Genomic DNA, 22,853 nt, shown 5'->3' on the forward strand with positions numbered 1-22,853 from the left:
TCTCGCAACTTTGGCGACCGATTGAGCTCAAATTTTCACAGCTTTGCTATTTTGTGCATATGTTGAGATACACCAAGTGAGAAGACTGGTCTTTGACAATTACCAATAGTGTCCACTGTCTTTAAATAATTTGAGTGAGAAGTTTCCCTTTCTCAAAAACTACGTTTACTTTTAAAGGGAACCGTTTCTCACCATGTTTTATACTTTCAACAGCCCTCCCATTGCTCGTTACCTTGTAAAAGTTTTTATGCCACCAATTGTTTTGAGTTTTTACCAAAATTGTGTCTATGGACAGAATTTGAGTGCTTTTAACCGACGGCTTAATTAATATTTCCACTTGTAAATGCAGATGACCATGTACTAATTGCAATATAGAACAACACCACTTGGGTGGCGTGAATAAGGCGTGAAACGCTGCACGTAACCAACAATAAACAACCGCAAAATCTGGACCTCACACCTAAGTTTGTGTTCTGTGGTCCAAGACGTGTGTCTATTTTGGAGACAAGGTAATTCCGCACAAATCCCACTCGTGGACGTCGAACATAAACTAATCTCAAAATGCTTCTGCAAAAATGTTTTTAAAAGGTCTGTTTTGTTCAAACTGATAACGTGCTTTTCGGGGAGAAAACCACAGCCGTTGCGTGGGGTGATGTCCAAAGCTGACGGCTTTCAAAGTGACCATCGATGCTTGACAAACAAAAGCCGGTGTTCGGTAAAAAAGGCATCGGAATCTCTTTCACATTGTTTTTATTTCCTTTTTGCAGACAATTATTTCAAATTAGCAAATTACACTGAGTGAGATGAATTTGACGGCTAAGGCAAAAATCACAAAACATGAGTGTAGGGCCAACAACTGCAAAATAAATGTTTTTCAGGACTGCTAACTTGACACAAAGAACAAGATGGCTGAATTCAATCGGCTGATTTACTAGCTTCAATTGGTTTTGGTGGCACAGTTGGCTTGTGTGTACAGCGCTCGCCTCTCACCAAGGTGACCCCGGTTCGATTCCCGGTCGGGGCCATATGTGAGTTGAGTTGTGCGTTGGTTCTCTGCTTTGCCACGAGGGTTTCCCAGACTAACCGGTTTTCCTCCCTCAGGAAAAAATCAAACACTTTCGATCTTGGCTGTGCCCCGTGGTCATAATGGGTTGATGTGGCTGGCAGCTGAATGCGCCCTTGCATGCCTGCTTCTCGAATACGTTGTAGCCGTGTCCTTCGCAATTCAGCTCTAGCTGCGAGTAAGGACGATAAACCCCCAGAAATTATTATTATTATTATTATTTAAATTGCTTAGCACAGTAAGATCTTTCTAGCCACTTCAATGGGCATGGCACTGTTCTGGCTGTTAAACCCCCAAACAAAAATCAATCGACAAAACAAACAAGCAAATAATGGAAATGCAGTTGTAACAAACTTTAGGTAATTTTAGCAGGCTTGTGAGTTTCCAAAATGTGGGCTTTGGTGTTATTTTGCTCTATGTTTTGAGGCATCATTGCAACGCATCCGAGTGTGCTATAGTCACGCAGACAACTTTCTAATTATGTAAACAAAACAAAGCTGACATATAGGTTTTATTGGCAAATGCCCCTAGACAATATCACGACTTAGAAATGTGTAACAAAAACCAAATCCGGAATACTAAGTAGCAACTAAAAATTAGCCCATTCGATGAAGTTGTAGATGGTTATGAGTCAGGAGTATCACTTTTAAATATTGTGGTTGTATATTGTGGTTGTATCAAGTGAGGGTACTGCTCTTTGACAATTATTGTCATTTGCCAAATGTCTCAAGTGACATGCGATTTGGAGGAAGAAACTAAACTTAAAATATAGTATAAAAAAAAAAATAAAAAAAAAAAATAAGCCTTGGCATATAATGAAAACAGATTTCTTTCTAAGAGATTTCTGTGCAATCTAGGGGCCTGGAAATAATATTCGAAAATCCTAATAGTTTCAAGAAAACAATACTGCAATTGGCTATAGTCTTATATAAGCTGACTGAATCCGGCTGATGGTGTGCACCGTATTCAATCGGAACTCTTCAATGATTTGTCCCATGAAGGCATTCCGTAAATCTCGCCAGATGTCAAGACTGGTTCACCACAATGTGGTATCCTCTCCATATAAGGGCATCGCCTCGTTCCGGGCACGCGACTCTTTCTTCTCTATACTCAACATGAAAACCGACTGAGAATTACAAGAATAAGGACACAATGTTTGCAAGCAACTTTTAAGCTTTGTGTCATGTCTTTAGAGGCAATGTATACCTTTTGTTACACCCATGTTAAAGGGTTATATACTTTTTCCTAACACAAAACACAATGTCCACAGATTTACTTTAAACTTACACAGTTTTAAGATTATGACAGTTGAAAGCTTCCCTTGAAATTTTACTTACTGGTGCTGTAGTTTTTACGAAATGAGTAAAAGTAATCATTTTCGTCTCAGTTTTAGCATGTAAAAACGTATTAACCAGTTATGCTATGGTTTTTGGTATAATATCATAACTGGTTAAGGGGATTTTACATGCTAAGAGATCAAAATGATTTTGTGACTTGTTTTACTCATTTCTCAAAAATTACACAACCTTAGTTGGTAATATTCGAAGGGAAGCTTTCCACTATCATAATCTTCAAACCCTGTAAGTTTAACGTAAATCTGTGGAAATTTTGAAAAAGTACCTGAATCCTCTAAAGGGTTATGTACTTTTTCCTATACACAAAACACAATGTCCACAGATTTACATTAAACTTAAACAGTTCGAAGACTATAATAGTAGAAAGCTTCCCTCGAAATTTTACTTACTGAGGTGCTGTAGTTTTTGAGAAATGAGTAAACGTATTAACAAGTTATGCCATGATTATGGTATAATATTATAACTGTGGTTAATGGGATTTTACATGCTAAAATAATTTTTGCCTTCCCGAGACGAAAATTATTTTGTGATTTGTTCTACTCATTTCTAAAAAACTACACAACCTCAGGCAGTAATATTATAAGGGAAGCTTTATACTATCATTATCTTCAAAGTTTAATGTAAATCTGTGGACATTTGGAAAAGGTACCAGAATCTTTTGAAGGCACATACACTGGACACTTCATGCAATATTACTCAAAATAATTGTTAGCATAAAATCTTACTTGGTAACGAGTAATGGGGAGCTGTTGATAGTATAAATTGTGTAAAACCGCTCCCTCTTAAGTAACGTAGTTTTTGAGAAAGAAGTAATTTCGCACTGAAAATTTAAAAGACTAGACTCAGCTGAAGCTTTTTATCAGACATCTGAAATCAGACACGGGTGTTTTTTCTTCCACTATTTTCTTGCAAATTTGATAACCAATTTAGCTCAAATTTTCACAAGCTTGTTACTTTATGCGTATGTTGGGATACACCAAGTGAGAATATCGGTCTTTGACAATATTACCAAAAGCGTCCAGTTAACGGTTCGGTTATTTTCATCTATATAAATTAAACGTAAACATTTTGATTTCTTAAGGTGGTCAAGTTTTTATCGCAAAAAAAGGAGCGTTATTATTTAAAATTGTTTGGGATCAAAGTGATATACTTTTATATAACCATATAGTAGGCCTACTACAAAGTGATTTGTTTCTCAAAGTAATTTTATCCAAAGGGGATGCATTTAGTTAGAGTTATTACCAAAAGTATACACACCCTATAGGAAAAGATATTATAGTTTCGCTGCTGAGGTCAGGATAAAACATCATTTCTAATTAATTTGACTAATAATAGCTTCGACGATAGGACAGATACCAAAAGTAACTCAGAACCACCAGCGAAACATTTTTATATCGGATGATACCGATGGGTTGTAATGGAATGTTGTAATCTCCAAACATTGTGCTAGAATATTAATTTATTTACCTTTTCTTTGTAGGTTAAAGGCAGTGGGCACTATTGGTTATTACTCAAAAAAGTTGTTAGTATAAAACCTTACTTGGTAATGAGTAATGGAGAGCTGTTGATAGTATAAAACGTTGTGAGAAACGGCTCCCTCTGAAGTAATGTAGTTTCCGAGAAAGAAGTAATTTTCCACAAATTTGATTTCGAGCCTCAGGTTTAGAATTTGAGGTCTCGAAATCAATCATCTGAAAGCACTCAACTTCGTGTGACAAGGGTGTTTTTTCTTTCATTATTATCTCGCAACGTCGACTACCAATTGAGCTCAAATTTTCACAGATTTATGTTATGCATATGTTGAGGTACACCAAGTGAGAAGCCTGGTCTTTTGACAATTACCAATATTGTCCATGCGTCTTTAAGAGGATGCCAGTATAAATAAATGGCATGTAAACTGTGGTTCATGAAGTGAACACAGCCAGCTGGAAACAGTTTGAAGGATAGGCCCAGCTGTAATCATTTCGATTCTGTACTTGATAATTGGTTAAAGGCAGTGGACACTATTGGTAATTGTCAAAGACTATGCATAAAATAATAAACCTGTGAAAATTTGAGCTCAATCGGTCATCGAAGTTGCGAGATAATAATGAAAGAAAAAAACACCCTTGTCAAACGAAGTTGTGTGCGTTTAGATGGTTGATTTCGAGACCTCAAGTTCTAAACCTGAGGTCTCGAAATCAAATTCGTGGAAAATTACTTCTTTCTCGAAAACTATGGCACTTCAGAGGGAGCCGTTTTTCACAATGTTTTATACCATCAACCTCTCCACATACCATTACTCGTCACCAAGAAAGGTTTTATGCTAATAAATATTTTGAGTAATTACCAATAGTGTCCACTGCCTTTAAGTTACGTATTTCCACCACACTAATAACAACCGGTTACTGTAACTTGAGATTTTTTGGCCGATTTGACCAACAAATTTTGATTTAAAATTCAATAGGTTTTTTTTGACAGGGGTCGAGAAAGTTACAAGCTTTAAATTGAGCCATTGCTCGAAAAAGTCCGCCAATTATTAGTAGCAGTGAAATAAAGTGCTTAAAATTAGTTTTTGTCGGGATCCCGACAATATATCACGTGCCAATTCTAATGTGTTTTTAAAGAAACGTTTTAATCTTTTGTCATGGTTCCTGACCATTAAATGTAAAAACTTGTTTTCGTTAGAGCTGGTGATACCCTTTGAAATGCCATTCACTAAAAAAAAAATCTATTTTTTAATGTTTGGGGCAAAACATCTGACATAGCATCTTTAACTGATTTTACATAATATAGAGGATGTATACACACTAGAATATCTTAATCAAAATCTGTCTAATCTTCTTTTTGTTAATTTTGCGGTCACCCCCTCCCCTCGACCGGGGCACGCGACTCATAACGAAGCGCGCGCCGGTCACCCTATCCCCCTGATGCAATACAGGATTCACCGGGTAGCGGGTAGCAGAACCTGTTGCTCGCCGCATTCCATTCCCGAAAAAGGCAATGACTCCATGCAGTGTCGGTGCTTGGATCGAGCAGGTCTGCTTGCGCTGCAAATTATAGGATGTGATAAATAGGGGAGACATTTCAAATTGTGTTTTCCCTCTCCTTGGCTGTCGCCACACATGAACACCACTGAAAGGCCAATGATGAACTCGAGACTTCCTGAAAAGGACGATCAGAACATACTGATCGAAACGTCGAGTTGAAACCAACGGTTCTCTTAAGAACCACCACTACTCATTTAGAGATAGTCATTATATGGTGTTATCGCAAACCTTTCCGTACCGTATTTCCACCATTTTTCAAAGTTTCAAATCCTACTCGAGGTTTGTTGTTGGAATGTTTGGTTACCCCAAATGTTGGGACTTACCCCCATCATGTTTTCTTTTGCATGAAATCACGATCAAATTACTTTCAGCAGGCCTGCTGCAGCGACCTCTCACTGTGGTTAATAACTTCCACAGCAAAGAAGTAAAAACTTACTGAATAAAGTGTTCAAAGGTCAAGATGACAATGAATCTGCATGAGCATTTACATTTTCTACAAAATCATCAATAAATAATACTAATATTAAATTATACATATATTAAAATGATATCTGTTGGGAAGTCCTGGGTGCGTTCGTGTAGCTTCCCCGGGTCAACCCCGGTGTGTGGCGTTTTTTTCCCCCAGGACCAGGGTGTGCAGATAATTACCCACGTTCGTCTGAAAAAAACCCCCGCCACACACCGGGGTCGACCCAGGGAAGCTAAACGAACGCACCCAAATCACACTTCGGATAGCTCAATGAGCTCATTAAAGATACTGGAAACTATTGGTAACTGTCAAAGACCAGTCTTCTCACTTGGTGTATCTCAACATACTAATACATAAAATAACCAACCTGTGAAAATTAATTGAGCTGAATTGGTCGTCGAAGTTGCGAGATAATAATGAAAGAAAAAACAACAACTTTGTCACACGAGGTTGTGTGCCTTTAGACTTAAAATCTACTTGTGAGGTCTCGAAATCAAATTCGTGAAAATTTACTTCTTTCTTGATTGTTCCGGTGTTTTTTAGCCTGTTTATTGAAATGAAACTAAGGAAACCATCATAATAATACCCGTTCATCATAATAATACCCGTATTATTTGTTACTGGTTTATTTATAATAACATGTTTGTAATAATTTTCATACGATGATCATACGGTAGCATACTACTTCGGATTTTCGCTCCGGAGCAGGGGTTGTAGAGCGTGGAACAGTGGATGCTGTCCCCTAGATGGCTACTTCCGATAGCGCCCTCCTGTGAATCTCTCCAGCCCATCAGGGTGCATGCACCCCACCATATAGGAGAAAACAGAGCGTCGAGCTCATTAATATTTTGTAGGCCCATTCTATATTACACAGATTTGAGAGCCCCCAGAAAGTGTTTCAGTGTAAAAATGTTACCCAATTGTGACCTGGGGGTTGTTGACTTCCAGCTTGAGGTATTTTGGATGACATAGGCCCTGAAATAAATGGTCCTATTTGTTGAGAGGTGTAAGGACTCTCTCCAAGATTGATGCTAGGACGTTTTGAAAATTAGACCTGTGAAGGGGTGTTTTTACTTGGAAGGAGAATAACTCGACGGGCCCAGGGACTCCCCATATAAAATTGGGCAGAGAATACAAGTTAAGAGTCAATCAATCATTTTCACTTTCAAGTTAAAAGCTGTGAGACTTTTAAGTATTTTTCGTGTATTTTTGAGTATTTAGCATTTTGCATAGTCTTGGTGCAAAACGTTTTTCGTTTCCCTTTCACGCACACCGCAGCCAATTCACCGACAGCGCCCGAGAAACGTCTTGCACCAAGACTACATTTTGCGCTGTGTGCTATGGGAGATTATTTGGTGGGGTGCACCCATCAGAATCTCCAGCGGACGAAAATCCATGGGACATCGGTCCTGATAGACTGGCCTGAGTGTCCCAGGGAAATCGGTCCGCCTGAGATTTGCCCCCCCCCCCAACCCTATGGAAATACACGTGTGCTGTTGGAGGATATTCCAAAAGAGGGCGCTATCCTAGCCTAATCATAATTATAATAATAATAATAATAATAATAATAATAATAATAATAATAATAATAATAATAATAATAATAATAATAATAATAATAATAATAATAATAATAATAATAATAATAATAATAATAATAATAATAATAATAATAATAATAATAATAATAATAATAATAATAATAATAATAATAATAATAATAATAATAATAATAATAATAATAATAATAATAATAATAATAATAATAATAATAATAATAATAATAATAATAATAATAATAATAATAATAATAATAATAATAATAATAATAATAATAATAATAATAATAATAATAATAATAATAATAATAATAATAATAATAATAATAATAATAATAATAATAATAATAATAATAATAATAATAATAATAATAATAATAATAATAATAATAATAATAATAATAATAATAATAATAATAATAATAATAATAATAATAATAATAATAATAATAATAATAATAATAATAATAATAATAATAATAATAATAATAATAATAATAATAATAATAATAATAATAATAATAATAATAATAATAATAATAATAATAATAATAATAATAATAATAATAATAATAATAATAATAATAATAATAATAATAATAATAATAATAATAATAATAATAATAATAATAATAATAATAATAATAATAATAATAATAATAATAATAATAATAATAATAATAATAATAATAATAATAATAATAATAATAATAATAATAATAATAATAATAATAATAATAATAATAATAATAATAATAATAATAATAATAATAATAATAATAATAATAATAATAATAATAATAATAATAATAATAATAATAATAATAATAATAATAATAATAATAATAATAATAATAATAATAATAATAATAATAATAATAATAATAATAATAATAATAATAATAATAATAATAATAATAATAATAATAATAATAATAATAATAATAATAATAATAATAATAATAATAATAATAATAATAATAATAATAATAATAATAATAATAATAATAATAATAATAATAATAATAATAATAATAATAATAATAATAATAATAATAATAATAACACCATTTATAAAAGCAAAACGAAGCTAAAACAGAATAAATGCATCAAACAAGGCAATAACTTTAAAAAGTACAAAAGGTACAATCATACACAGACAGTTCGCCGTATGGGGGGGGGGACAGCTAATCTCCAAAGGGGGGGGGGGGGGGGGGGTGACAGTATCTTCTGCAAACACATGCATACCATAATAAATAATAATAACGACTCCATCCACGGATAGGCCGTCATTGCCAAAATATGATTGAAAACAAGCTGTAGGGTTGGAAAGGATCGGAAAGTTTGTGATACGTTCGCCGCGCTCATGAGCCGCGTTTAGGATATAATATTTTGCCTTTGTTTGTGTCTTGGGACAATGACTTTTGGACCCGTAACCGGATAACTGTCCTTATGGCGCAACCACTGTTTTCAATCATTTTTACAAAAAGGGATATCTCAGTGAGGTAAATCAGATACTATAATTATTATTTCATATCGAATGAAAAAGTGATGGCGCCATATACAGAAACTTCTCCTCATAACCACTTAGGCACACCCTTTCATTTGCTTCCTCGCAGGTGGTGGTTGAGGGGGGGGGGGGGGTATGCCATCGTGTTTTGAGTTCCCTCATGTTTTGAGTTCCCGCGTGTTTTTAATATTTAAAAAAAAAGTACAAGTTAAAATTTGAATGGTCGTGATGTCACGGGTTGAAAATTTTAAAAAATGCGCCCTTGTATGTACTCAACCTGGCGCATTGCGTCAAGAGAATAAATGTAGCCTTCGATCCCTTCATAATTAGAAGACCCCCCCCCCCTCTCCCCAACGATAGCCCGTAAAGTCATGCATGGGTGTGTTGCATTTTGAATGGGGATTTGTTTCCGCTTGAAATTTAATGGCGATCAGTGCCCCCCCCCCCCCCCCCGTAGATATTTAAAGGAAAGCTTGGACCTGGGTTGTTGTCACCATTTGATTTCAAGAAACATTGGTGATAGTTAGTGGCCTATAGTGACTTTTAAATCCTTTTTTTATTTTTCATTGTTTGACTATAATATCTAACATTGGTCGATTTTAAGTGGACCTAACTGATGCATCCATTGTTATCTTTGCCAAAAAGACCGTCCGTGGAGGGCACTAAAACCTAACCTCTACAGCGGTTCGGAACTTTTCGTGTGCTCTCGGAACATTCCGGCACGGTTCGCGACGATCCCCCACGTAGCAGGTTTGGGGAGTTGTTACATAAGAGTGGACTAACCACTAGGGCCTGGTTGATAATGATTTCATGTCTAAAAGATGCAAGTACTGCTTCAGACCTCTTTATTCAAGCACATTTGTAGCAGCAGGTTTGGGGAGTTGTTACATAAGAGTGGACTAACCACTGGGACCTGGTTGTTTATATTTTCATGTTTTAAAGATGCAAGCACTGCTTCAGACCTCTTTATTTAAAAGCACATTTGTAGCAGCAGGTTTGGGGAGTTGTTACATAAGAGTGGACTAACCACTAGGACCTGGTTGTTAATATTTTCCTGTCTAAAAGATCAGTACTGCTTCAGACCTCTATATTCAAGTACATTTGTAGCAGCAGGTTTGGGGAGTTGTTACATAAGAGTGGACTAACCACTGGGACCTGGTTGTTTATATTTTCATGTTTAAAAGATGCAAGCACTGCATGCTTCAGACCTCTTTATTCAAGTACATTTGTAGCAGCAGGTTTGGGGAGTTGCTACATAAGAGTGGACTAACCACTCGGACCTGGTTGTTAATATTTCCATGTCTAAAAGGTGCAAGCATATGCAAAATGACGTCATAAGGTCATTCTCGCTCGGGTATTCTCCGATGGGCCGAACCTTTGTGGAGTTTAGTATTTTAGTGCCTTCCGTTTTGAGTGCACTGTCGGTTTAGGAAAATCAATGAGCGTCGTGACCAGCGCCCTCTAGAGGCTGCTGGTTCATTGTATCAAACTTCAGTCTTCAAAATGGCGTCAAATCAACGTGCTGGTGCTGCTGGATGGCCCAAATACAACCGAAATGACCGGCTAGATAGCAGCACAAGTTCGATCTCTGTACCCGTGAAGAATGATAACTACGTACCGAGGGAAAGAACTGCAGTTCTGTAAGTATTATTTGGTTTTTGAAGTATGAGATAGAGCGCAAAGGAGTCGGTGAAAATTGAAACCCAGTGGTGTGACTGTGAGTGTTGAGTGGGGTATTCGTTGAGTGTATCATGTATGTACTATGTGTAGTTGAGTTGAGATCTGAGTGTGCAATACGCAATGACACTGTCACAATTTGTGGTTGGGTACCGAGAATTGAACTGAACAAGTGCTGACTGTATGACTGAGAAGAACGTGAGGGGACGAGGGAAGCATAAATGTTTTTCCTTCCCTCATCCAACAAATCACAAGCAAAAATGGGACAAATCAATCGGGTCAGAGATTGATTGATTGAGAAGAATGAATGAGTTTGATTTTGAATGAAGACTGAGTTTTGACACAAGTCAATTGTGAGCTTTGTAAAATTGTGTTAAATTTGTGTGATGAGAGGGGAGTGGTTTTAACTGAAAATCTGGGAAACTGCCATAGCCGACTGCCACTTTTTTAGTTTCACTATAATTTATTTTTCCATTTTATGTTATAATAGTTAAACTGTGTACTACTATATTATGTGTCGAGGGAAACTGACTGGGTAAATTTTGAAAAGATTTTTGGAGTTGAACAAAGAATTGACTAGAGTGGGATTCAAACCAACGACCTCCGGATTAACGTGCCAGCGCTCTACCAACTGAACAAAGATATTGACAAAATAGGGGCACCAACTGAACAAAGATATTGACAAAATAGGGGCACCGCCAAAATAGGGCTAGATAGCTCAGTTGGTAGAGCGCCGGCACGTTAATCCGGAGGTCAATGGTTCGAATCCCACTCTAGTCAATTCTTTGTTCAACCCCAAAAATCACTATATTATGTGATTACATTCATGGTGTTAGCAATGGTATGCACTGTGTCTAGCTAGGCCTATCAATTAGAATAGAAATGTATGATGAGCACTACTCACAAAAAGACAAATATAATAACCGTATCAAGTTTTTATGATTCATATTGCTTTGATTTATGTTATCAATATTATATGTGTAAAACACAATATGCAGAAAAATTTATAAATTGGTTTGGGCAGGGCTAAGAAGTAGGCACTATTTTATTATTTAATGAGTTCAACTGTACAGTGGAAAAATAAGAATTTAAGTTATTAAATGCAAATTGCGAATACAGAATTTTTTTACTAAAAATAATTAAATTTCCGTTTCCATTTTCCTTTCAATTCTATGACAGATACCCACTAACTAACTACACATTCGGCACAAAGGAACCTCTGTATGAGAAAGATGCTTCAGTATCTGCCAGATTTCAACGCATGAGAGATGACTTCGATAAGATTGGTACCCGGCGGTCAGTAGAGGGCGTACTCATCGTTCATGAACATGGCTTGCCACATGTTCTACTCCTGCAGCTCGGTACAACGTTCTTCAAATTGTAAGTAATGCAGGGTTGAACAAAGAGAAAGTTACTGGAGTAGATTTGAACCAGTGACCCCTGGTTCTCTGCTGGCTGGCACTCTTCAACGTGAGCTATCTAGTAGCACTGTGTTGGGGGTCTCCATATTCCCTATTTGAGGTTGCCATTCAAAAACAAGTTTTAAAGCAGGGGTCGAAATTGCCACTAGCCCGCTAGCCCGGGACTACCAGATTTACAGCCGGGCTACTCATTTTTCCAGTTTGATAGCCCGACAGGCTAGTGGAAAAATAATGCAAAAATCATCATCACAAACAATAAAGAACTATGTTATTGGTGTATTGTAAAGTTTGAGCCGTGACGCGAGACATAATGTATCTTTCGGGCTACCAAAATCTAATCAGGGCTACTAAAAATTATTGGTCACTAGCCCTGCTGACTACCATGGAAATACACTTAATTTCGACCCCTGTAAAGGCAGTGGACACTATTGGTAATTACTCAAAATAATTATTAGCATAAAACCTTACTTGGTAACGAGTAATGGGGAGAGGTTGGTGGTATAAAACATTGTGAGAAACAGCTCCCTCTGAAGTGACGTATAGTTTTCGAGAAAGAAGTAATTTTCCACTATTTTGACTTTGAGACCTCAGATTTCGAATTTGAGGTCTCGAAATCAAGCATCTGAAAGCACACAACTTTGTGTGACAAGGGTGTTTTTTTTCTTTCATTATTATCTCGCAACTTTGACAACCGATTGAGCTCAAACTTTCACAGGTTTGTTATTTTGTGCATATGTTGAGATACACCAAGTGAGAAGACTTGTCTTTGACAATTACCAATAGTGTCCAGTGTCTTAACAAGAATGTTACAGAATTAAGAAGAAATAAATAATTTTGTTTCTTGTTTGGAGTTTAGCTCAGTGAGCGTTTTATTCATTTTTATTTTGGCATCGATGCAATGCAAAATTTGTAATCGATTTTGCACTATTCTCTTGTGACCCAGATGGTCAATTTTAAATCGATCTCAAACTTCTACAAGTTTGTCAGTGTATTATTATTATTATTATTATTATTATTATTTATTTGACCTCAACAAATACAAGTACATCAAAAAGCACAGCAAAAGTTAAACGATAACACAACGGACCAATCAAAATAATAACGATTGCAATAATTGTTCAAGCAAAAAGCACACAGTAAATATCTTTTAAAAAACAGAACAGAACATGACAGGAGGGCAACTAGATGAGCAAAAAAAGGAATGAATTGAAGAGGTGGATTACATAAAGTGTGTCAACACTGCTAGCAACTTTTGTTCTAGCAAAACCAATTATGTAATGTTCCTTTAAGCGAGGGATCACACCAAAATTTACGAAACGACATGGGAATTAAAGGCAGTGGACACTATTGGTAATTACTCGAAATATTTATTATCATAAAACCTTTTTTTGATTACGAGTAATGGGGAGAGATGGATGGTATAAAACATTGTGAGAAACAGCTCCGTCTGAAGTGACATAGTTTTGAAGAAAGAGGTAATTTTCCACGAATTTAATTTCGAGACCTCAAGTTTAGAATTTGAGGTCTCGAAATCAAGCATCAGAAAGCCCACAACTTCGTGTGACAAGGGTGTTTTTTGCTTTCATTATTATCTTGCAAATTCGACGATCGATTGAGCTCAAATTTTCACAGGTTTGTTATTTTATGCATATATGTTGAGATACACCAACTGTGAAGACTAGTCTTTGACAATTATCAATAGTGTCCACTGTCTTTAAGGAAGCAGTAGCTAGGCAATCGCCTTAATAATAAACCACTAGGGATACTGACATGGTAAAATTAATTTGGGTGTTGAAAAAAAAAAACCGCTTACAGCACTATTTGAACCAACCACCTCAAGTATAACTTACTGACGCATAATGTTAACGGTCTCCCTATTTTGTTGAAATCACTGTTTGGGGGTGCCAGGCAGAAGCCATACAACCGTTATCTGCTGTATAGTCAGGGATCAAACCTAAATTTATAATAAAATCTGAGAAGCGGCAGCCAGGGGATCACCCAAGCAAATAGATCATTCCAAATGCTGTGAAATGAAGCCTTGTATTATATTAATTTGTATGTTTGGATTTTTCCATTCAGACCAGGAGGGGAGCTTGCCTCTGGGGAAGATGAAGTTGATGGACTAAAGAGACTCATGACAGAGGTTTGTAGTTTAATTTTGTTTTCAATATTAAAGTATTTGCATTTTCTGACTGCACTTATTTCATGGCAAAAGACATCAATCCAACTTACTCTCTCAATTTTCATCGTTACTTTTGTCCACACATTTGTGTTGCCACTCGACAGTGAAGCCAGAAATTCCCAAGTTTGTTTGGTGCTCAACCGTGATTTTAAGGAATTTCTGTAGTGTTTTGTTTTGAGGAATCTGTTGTCTCAATGAAACCATGACTAAACCTAGTGACGAGGACAACAAACGTTCCCATAAAAAGCTTTTGGATTTCTTTAATTCTCTTTTAATCGGCCATGGGGTATTGGAGTTAGACCCTACCAGCCACTCCAATGCCACAAAACAATTTGTAAATAGTAGTAGTAGCCCATCTTGTAATTCTTATTTGTGTAAGCAAAAAGAAAAATTTCTTTAACCATTATTCCTCTAATAAGGGTGATTTTGTTTATGAGATCTAGTACTAGGAGGAAACTTAGAAGAGTTTCAAGCTTGTATGCTCTGTTTTTGAAAGGGCAAGGGCACCAAGGCTTTTTTTTCTCAGTAAAGGGCACCCTTTGAGGACATTTTTAATTTGTTATTTTATGCATATAATGTTTGCATATAATGTAAAGGTCTTTGATAATTGCCAAAGGTGTCAGCGCCTTTAAAGGTGAAGTATAACTTTGGGGTTTTTTAAGCTTGGGCGATATCACGATATTATCGAATATTGCGATACTAATTTGGAAACGATTTCGATATCGAATCGGATTTTGTTTTAATCAAAATATTGATTATCGATATCGCGATATGCGATATCGATTAAGTATCGGAATATCGCGATGTATTTCTTAGCTGAGACATCTTGCACCCCATAGGTTTGGAGTAAAACCAGAAGAATAGGTCATTAGAACACCTCTCTTATGCTATGACTGTCCCTTCTACAACTTTCACTGGGAGTTTGAAGACTGATGATGTCAAATTTAATTAATCGCGATTATATCGATCATCGCGATATATTGTCGGCGATATATCGTGAATGAAATAAATCGTTACCGCCCAAGCTTATGTACTGTAGCATTTCATTCAAGGGCACCATGGCAATGACCAGGGGGCATAGAGGCAATATCCTTCGTTGCCTGCTTTAAGTATCAGACCTGGAGTTTTGATCAAAACAGTTTCTCATTGTCTTACGCTTTTTATGTGACTTTTTCGCTTTCTTACAGATTTTAGGAAGACAAGATGGTATTCAGCAGGACTGGATGGTTGAAGATGTGATTGCCAACTGGTACCGTCCAAACTTTGAACCTCCCCAGGTTAGTAAAAACACTGACGACTCTCACATCCTTTGAAAGTGCAAAAAATAGTCTATGTCCTGATGTTTCAGCCCTAGCAGAGTAAATTTCAAAGGCTGAATGTGCATATTCGCCAGGCTAGTTCTTTACACTGTTTTAAGCCTCTGTGAAAACTCATTTTGATTGAAGCTGCTTATTTGTAATCTGCTTTATTTGTAATTGTATCTTTTACTCATTGTATGTTTTATTGTTCTCTTTATGAATGTGTTTAGAGGCATTTGCATTAGGCCAGGCAGCGCTTTAAAATGTCTTTATTATTATCAAACAATGATATCAAAGGTTATAAAATGATATAGTCTTATGTAGTGAACATATCTACTGATAAGGCCATTGAACAGGCAGAAACCCTCTAAGAAAAATATAATAGTTTTTTTTTAATTTGTTGAAATTCCTAGACTAAGGGTGAATTGGTAACTATCAAAATAAATTGCTGGCTATTTTTTTATATTTTGTTTTCCACAGTATCCATATATCCCTGCACACATCACCAAACCAAAGGAACATAAAAGACTCTATTTTGTACAGCTTCAAGAAAAAGGTAAATATATCCATCTTCATGATGACTTGTTGTTGTTTGAAGATATTGATTATTCCTTGAGGTTAAAGGAACACTTTGCCTTTGATCGGTCGAGTTGGTCTTTGAAAAGCGTTTGTAACTGTTTTTTATAAAATGCATATGGGTAGAAAGATGCTGTAAAAGTAGAATACAATGATCTACACAATCATGCCTCTAAATTGCACGGTTTTCCTTTTACCTCGTCAACTAACATGGTCGGCCATTTATGGGAGTCAAATTTTTTACTCCCATAAATGGCCGACCGTGTCAGCACAGGAGTAAATCTTTAAGCAATTTCTTGTGATCTCCTTGAAAATAAATGTGAACATTCAAATGTAAGACGCCTTTTTCTTCTTGGAGATTGCCTGGAACTGGATGCCTGTAAATTGCCTCGCGTGATACTGCCTTTACAATGTTTGATAATATCAGCAGTTCTCCAGTGCTCTTGACCAAATTAGTTTTGAAGGTTTTTATTATTTTGGAGTAATTACCAAAGGCATATCCCACCTTTAACAAGTGTTACCTCATTTATGAGAGAGTTATAAGGTTTATATTACGCATCTAACAGCACACTAAGTAGTGCAACAACGGTTTTTTTTCTTCTTTCATTATTCTCTTGCAAATTCGATTAGCAATTACTGAGCCAACATTTATACGGGTTTCTGTTTGTTAATTTTATGCATATGTTGGGATACACCAAGAATACTGGTCTGTGGCAATTAATTTTTTAAAGGTGTCCAGTGCCTTTGATGAATGTTACCTTGTTAATGGGACAGTAAGCATTTTCCTCTCATTATTTGTTTTATTTTCATGATCAGCCCTGTTTGCCGTTCCAAGAAATTACAAGCTGGTAGCTGCCCCATTGTTTGAACTCTACGATAATGCACCAGGCTATGGACCGATCATATCTAGTTTACCGCAGTTATTAAGCAGGTAGGTCAAACTCTTTTACAGCAAATAGGGATTATTATTAGAGGTTCAAGTTATACCCCAGTCACAAATAGCTTGTGGTGGGTTTGGGAGTAGTTTGCGACTGCTTTCTAGACTATTTTAGCCGGGGAACCGACATGACTCCTTGCGGCTGCTGGGTCATTTTAGGGAATTTGGCGGCATCGAGTTACTTTTAATTTAAATATAAAACCTGTTGCAGCATTTCGCATCTTAAAACTGATCTCCAATAACTATGGTGATGCCTGGCTAGTGTACTGCAGGGCATTGCACACATTAGGTGGACACCATGAAGGATATCAGATGAGTGTCTGGACATGGACTAATAAACTGGCTGAGAATTCGACCCGATTTTCGTCATGGCAGCATGCAGAACACTTGTAATTGTGACTTTGACGCCTTATTGCACGATATTTCGCCAACCTTAACCTGCCCGTTGGTGCCTAGAACTCGCAAATGCTGCCTGGCCTCTACTTTAATTGTGACTTGGGTATAAGAATACTGCTAGAGGTTGTAAAGATAACTAAAATAAACAAAGGAGTTGTGAAGTAAGGTTTATTTGAATGATGTTTTACCACTTTCTATAATTACTTTCTGGGTAGACTCATATGATAAAACCTTTAACCTGTAATTTGATGAGAATATCACTGAACAAAAGGTACTGAATGTTGAGCCTTTTTTCTTTCTTTCTTGTCTTTATTAGATTTAACTTCAACTACCACTGAGAACACAGCAGAAGAAAGCTGTGACCATGGCAGAATCTAGAACCGTTCATAACAAATACAATGGGAGCTTCAGCTAAAGACTCGGCCGTCGATTTCACAAAACTCTTCCTAACTTAAGACTAATCTTAGTACTTAGGACGAGTCCCAACCCTGCACTGTAGCATGCAGACCTTAAGATTAATCCTAAGTTAAGACGAGTTACTCGTCCTAACTCGAGATAAGACTAGTCCTAACTCTTTGTGAAATCGACCCCTGGACACTATTGGTAATTGTCACAGACAAGTCTTTGGTGTATCTCAACATATGCATAAAATAACAAACCTGTGAAAATTTGAGCTTAATTGGTCATCGAAGTTGCGAGATATTAATGACAGAAAAACACCCTTGTCACACGAAGTTGTGTGCTTTTAGATGCTTGATTTCGAGATCTTAAATTCTAAACTTGAGGTCTCGAAATCAAATTCGTGGAAAATTATTTCTTTCTCAAAAACTACTCCACTTCAGAGGGAGCCGTTTCTCACAATGTTTTATACTACCAACCTCTCCCAATTACTCGTAATCAAGAAAGGTTTTATGCTAATAATTATTTTGAGTAATTACCAATAGAGTCCACTGCCTTTAAAGCACTCACCTCACTAAATCATTTTTTTTTTACATTGACAATTTAGAAAAAGGGAGAAATTAAATAAGTTTTTGAGAAGTTATCATTGAAACAAAATACCTGGTTACTTTTTGAGAAGTTATCATTGAAACAAAATACCTGGTTACTTTGTGAGAAGTTATCATTGAACAAAATACCTGGTTACTTTTTGAGAAGTTATCACTGAAACCAAACACCTGGTTACTTTTTTAGAAGTTATCATTGAAACAAAATACCTGGTTACTTATTGAGAAGTTACCATTGAAACAAAATACCCGGCTCCTTTTTTAGAAATTACCATTGAAAAATAAGAAGTTTTTAAGGACTTGTTACATTAAACAATTTGAAAGAAGATTCGCGTCAAAGCTTTGCAGCAAGAAGTGTTTTTTTTATATTAATGTGGTAGAATGTAGTATTCGTTTTGTTTTGTATGATATTAATTATTGTAGATTTCTGGTCTGTAGTAGTGCAATGGTTGGTCAGAAAAACCCCTACCCATTGGCAGAGAAATAGCGACCTCTGTTGTTTTCTTTTATCCAGGTTGTAAATACATTAAAAATGTCACTTATGTTCTTGTTTTAACTGAGAATTTCAGCCAAGGCAAACAAAACATTCCGTGGAATTTTTTTTCTTTTTAAAACGTGGCCCTTTTTTATGAATTTTTTTAATAAAGTTGAACAGAGGTTGAAAGTATTGCAAGATTGTGAAACTAAAATTAACAATCCCTGTTTTATAGTTGGCTAATGGCTGTCCTGAGTTAGTCTCCAAAATAAAATGTGTACATTGAAACAGTTCATGTGTCCGGGTCTTTTTTTTTTTTTTTTTTTTTGTGATTCAGGCTTTCGAAATGTATTTATTTAAAAGTTTGACGAAACGAAACATTAAATATTAGGCGAAACATCGAATCAAATACATACAATCAATTACATAAAACACACAAGAAACAATGGCAAACAGTCCTGTACTTCATGGTGGCAACGAAGGCGATTGCCTCTGTGCCCCATGGTCATTAGACTTGGTTCCAGTCTTCGATTGTGGCTTTTTAATCGTTCTGATAGCCGCTACAAACAGCGCCCTCTTGTGATATTTCTACGTCATCTAGCCTACAGATTGCGAGTTAGGGCGCGTCATAGCTATATGTGGGAGCGTTTTCGTAGCTGAGATGCAGAAGAATAACCGCGATCTAAGACTTGATTCAAGTCTACATGGTCATTGCCTTCGTGCCTTTGAAATTGCTCCAGTATCTTGTACAATTTCCCTATAGGGTGCCCTTTATCAAGTAGAAAATGTCTTGATGTGTTTTGGGCCGTACATCAGAAGCACAGGTCATAAGAATACGTGTAATGCATGCCCCCGGGTTTCAACAGATAAACAGGGAGTACAACATCATCGCCATGTTAAATGCACTGGACAGTAGCACACGTTTGGTAATTAGGCCACATAAGAAAAAATGTTAACCGTCCTTTTTTGCGGATGGGGAAGGGAGGGATTTTTTAAAACTTAAAAAAAAAAAAAGTTTTGTTGATATGCCAAACTTGAAGAAAAGAAATCATCACAATCACTATATAACAGAGGGTTTGTGTGTTTTTGATGTTTTCAATAGTTTTGTCAAACAAATTTAACTCCTAGATGACATTATTTTTCTGTACACTTTTTCAAACAACTAAGCACAGTGTAGCCCAAGTAAATATTTGAAGAATTGCTCTTGCTTTGCCAACATGAATAAAAACTTCTTTAAACATCTTTTTAAACCTGTACATTTTGAAACAAATATCTAATTCTGAAATATCTAATATCTATTTCTGAAATATCTAAATCTTATTCTGAAATATCTAAATCTAGTTATGAGGTCTCTAAACTAAATTCGTGGAAAATTACCTCTTACTCGAAAACTACATTACTTTGAATGAGCCATTTATCGCAATGTTTTATACTATCAAACAGCTCTCCCTTTCTCAATACAAAGTAAATTGTTGTGGTAATTATGTATTTTGAGTAGTTACCAAAAGTGTCCAGTACCTTTAATGTCGAAACAGAGAGCTATTCTCCAGGGGGTACACCACGTGATAGTAACTAGCGACGAAACATGCTCCAGGCGCGCTGCTTCTCGCGCTCAAGACACGTCCGTAAAAGCCCGTATCAAATTATCGATGGCCGTAATAATAAGACATAAATTGCACTTACAAAACTGACAAATGAACAACAATTAATCAGGATGTACAGCCCTGCATGCTTCATTTTGAATTGGGAAATGCCAACAAGGCCTTGGAAAAGGGCACCCTAGACATGAGGAAGTTTTAACTTTCGTATAAAACATTGTGAGAAACAGCTCCCTCTGAAGTGACGTATAGTTTTCGAGAAAGAAGTAATTTTACACGAATTTGATTTCGAGACCTCAGATTTAGAATTTAAGGTCTCGAAATCACGCATCTGAAAGCACACACTTTCGTGTGACCAACGTGCGACACGGGTGTTTTTTTCTTTCATTATTATCTCGCAACTTCGACGACCGATGGAGCTCAATGTTCACAAGTTTGTTATTTTATGCATATGTTGAGACACACCAACTGTGAAGACTATAGTCTTTGACAATTACCAATAGTGTCCAGTGTCTTTAACAGTTAAAAACCTCTTTAAAATCCATACAGTTATTTATTCAACCTTTATAGACAGTACATATCACTGATAGGTAAAAGCAGTGAAAAATACAAGTAAAGAAACATGATCACAGACACACATCAATAAATGTATGATAATTACTACACATCAGTATACAGTATTTGTAATTATAGTAGGCCTTGGCTATATAACTTTCCCGCTTTTTCTGGATACCTTCCCTTAATCCAGTCTGTTTGCTATAAATGGATCTGTTTAGTTTGTTTGTACTTGTTAATGCCTCTGAAGAAGGTCCGGTTTGGATCGGAATGTTATAAGGCCATCTACCCTATACTCATTGTAGATTATTAAATATTATAATCAAGCAGACGACTTGCATAAATTATTACGTCATTGTCATATATTTCCCGCGGTGTCTGGGAGTGCCTTAAGATAGCTAGACTACTAGTCAGCGTGAAAAGCTTTGACTCAGCGTTGGGTGGCAAAGCGCTATTGGCCAATAATTTGTTATGCAAAGGGTAAGGCCGCTGATGGTGGATGCATGGATGGATCGGAGTGAGATGGACCGACCAGTGATGACCAGAATGAGAGTCATCGTTAGTCACGTTTCTCGGTCTTTTTTTATTATTCACCCTTTTTCTTTTACATTGTTAATCAGTTGAATTATGTATAGTAAAGGCGCTGTACAGGGATGTGAAATTTCAGAATTAATTTTGTAGGTCTCTCTGATGGTGAAGGAACCAAAATGATATTTTGGAAAGAAGGTTTCTCTATATTTTGTTTCTTCATTTTTTTCATTTTTTTTTTTTACAGTATTTATTAGTTAAAATCAGTCTCGTTATACCTCTCTGATAAAGAGTAATCCATAATTGGAATTACAATCTGAGAACCGTTTCACGCAGAGACGTTTCTCAGAAGGCTAAAACCTCATTCGATGTTGATTAAAGGGGACTGCGACTCAAAATACTATACCTTATAATCTAGCTGCGGTGTTTATTTTTTTTTATAGTAATTACGAAATTGTTGTAGGTCTTCCTTCCCGTTTCAGAAAACCACACAAGAAAAACTAGCCCAATACATGATGAGTATCTTCACAGTCAAAGTAGTATCAAAGCCACAGCACAGACACCCCCATTTTATGAAAAGTTGTGAAGATCACTAGAAATGGTAAATAATATTTCCTGATGGTAATTTTACGAATCATATCTGCCTTTAAAAATCATACTTGATTGTATTGATGCCCGTACTGAAGCTTTGAAAACATTTGGTGCATTCACTCCCAAGATCGGGACAAAACTAACAATGCTATTAATAGACGTCAGATATAGAAGTAAACCCTTTGCAATGTCACTATCCGAGTGCATTCATTATGGCTATTCTTATAAAGTGCTATTCATAATTGTCAATGCAATAATGGCTACATGTACACTGAAGTACAAAGTATCGCTCTCCATTGAACCATACATTTTTACATCAAAGGTCTCCAACATCGGTTGTTTTCAATGGTTTAAAGACACTGGACACTATTGGGAACTGTCAAAGACCAGTCTTCTCACTTAGGGTATCTCCACATAATGTGCATAAAATAACAAACCTGTGAAAATTTGGGCTCAATCGGTCGAAGTTGCAAGATAATATTAACAATGAAAGGAAAAACTACCCTATGACTGGGTCACACGAAGTTGTGTGCTTTTAGATGCTTGATTTTGAGACCTCAAATTCTAATTCTGAGGTATCGAAATCAAATTCGTGGAAAATGATTTCTATCTCGAAAACTACGTTACTTC

The 22,853-nt window shown here is 36.0% G+C and overlaps 1 protein-coding gene across 2 annotated transcripts; it reads left to right on the forward strand.

Moving 5' to 3' along the window:
- Nucleotides 1–10,488: 10,488 nt before the first annotated feature.
- LOC139934627 (cleavage and polyadenylation specificity factor subunit 5-like) lies at nt 10,489–19,241 on the forward strand. 2 transcript variants are annotated; one of them, XR_011785721.1, is made up of 8 exons: nt 10,489–10,625; nt 11,842–12,042; nt 14,163–14,226; nt 15,453–15,542; nt 16,044–16,119; nt 16,956–17,070; nt 17,789–18,334; nt 18,379–19,241. XR_011785721.1 is itself a non-coding variant. In XM_071928923.1 (7 exons), exons 1-7 carry the CDS (start codon nt 10,489–10,491, stop codon nt 17,808–17,810), a joined length of 705 nt encoding a protein of 234 aa, XP_071785024.1. In that variant the 3' UTR covers nt 17,811–19,241. The 2 variants fall into 2 exon arrangements, 1 of the variants encoding a protein (XP_071785024.1); XM_071928923.1 differs by having other exon boundaries at nt 17,789–19,241.
- Nucleotides 19,242–22,853: the final 3,612 nt, after the last annotated feature.

This window comes from Asterias amurensis, chromosome 3 (genome assembly GCF_032118995.1).
Source record: "Asterias amurensis chromosome 3, ASM3211899v1".
NCBI classification, from domain to species: domain Eukaryota; kingdom Metazoa; phylum Echinodermata; class Asteroidea; order Forcipulatida; family Asteriidae; genus Asterias; species Asterias amurensis.

Excerpts from the sequence above, each read along its gene's own strand:
- LOC139934627 (XM_071928923.1), top strand. The coding sequence starts at position 10,489 with ATGGCGTCAAATCAACGTGCTGGTGCTGCTGGATGGCCCAAATACAAC. Across the intron at positions 16,120-16,955 it reads TGTACAGCTTCAAGAAAAAG|CCCTGTTTGCCGTTCCAAGA; the intron begins GTAAATATATCC and ends TTTCATGATCAG. Across the intron at positions 17,071-17,788 it reads TTACCGCAGTTATTAAGCAG|ATTTAACTTCAACTACCACT; the intron begins GTAGGTCAAACT and ends TGTCTTTATTAG.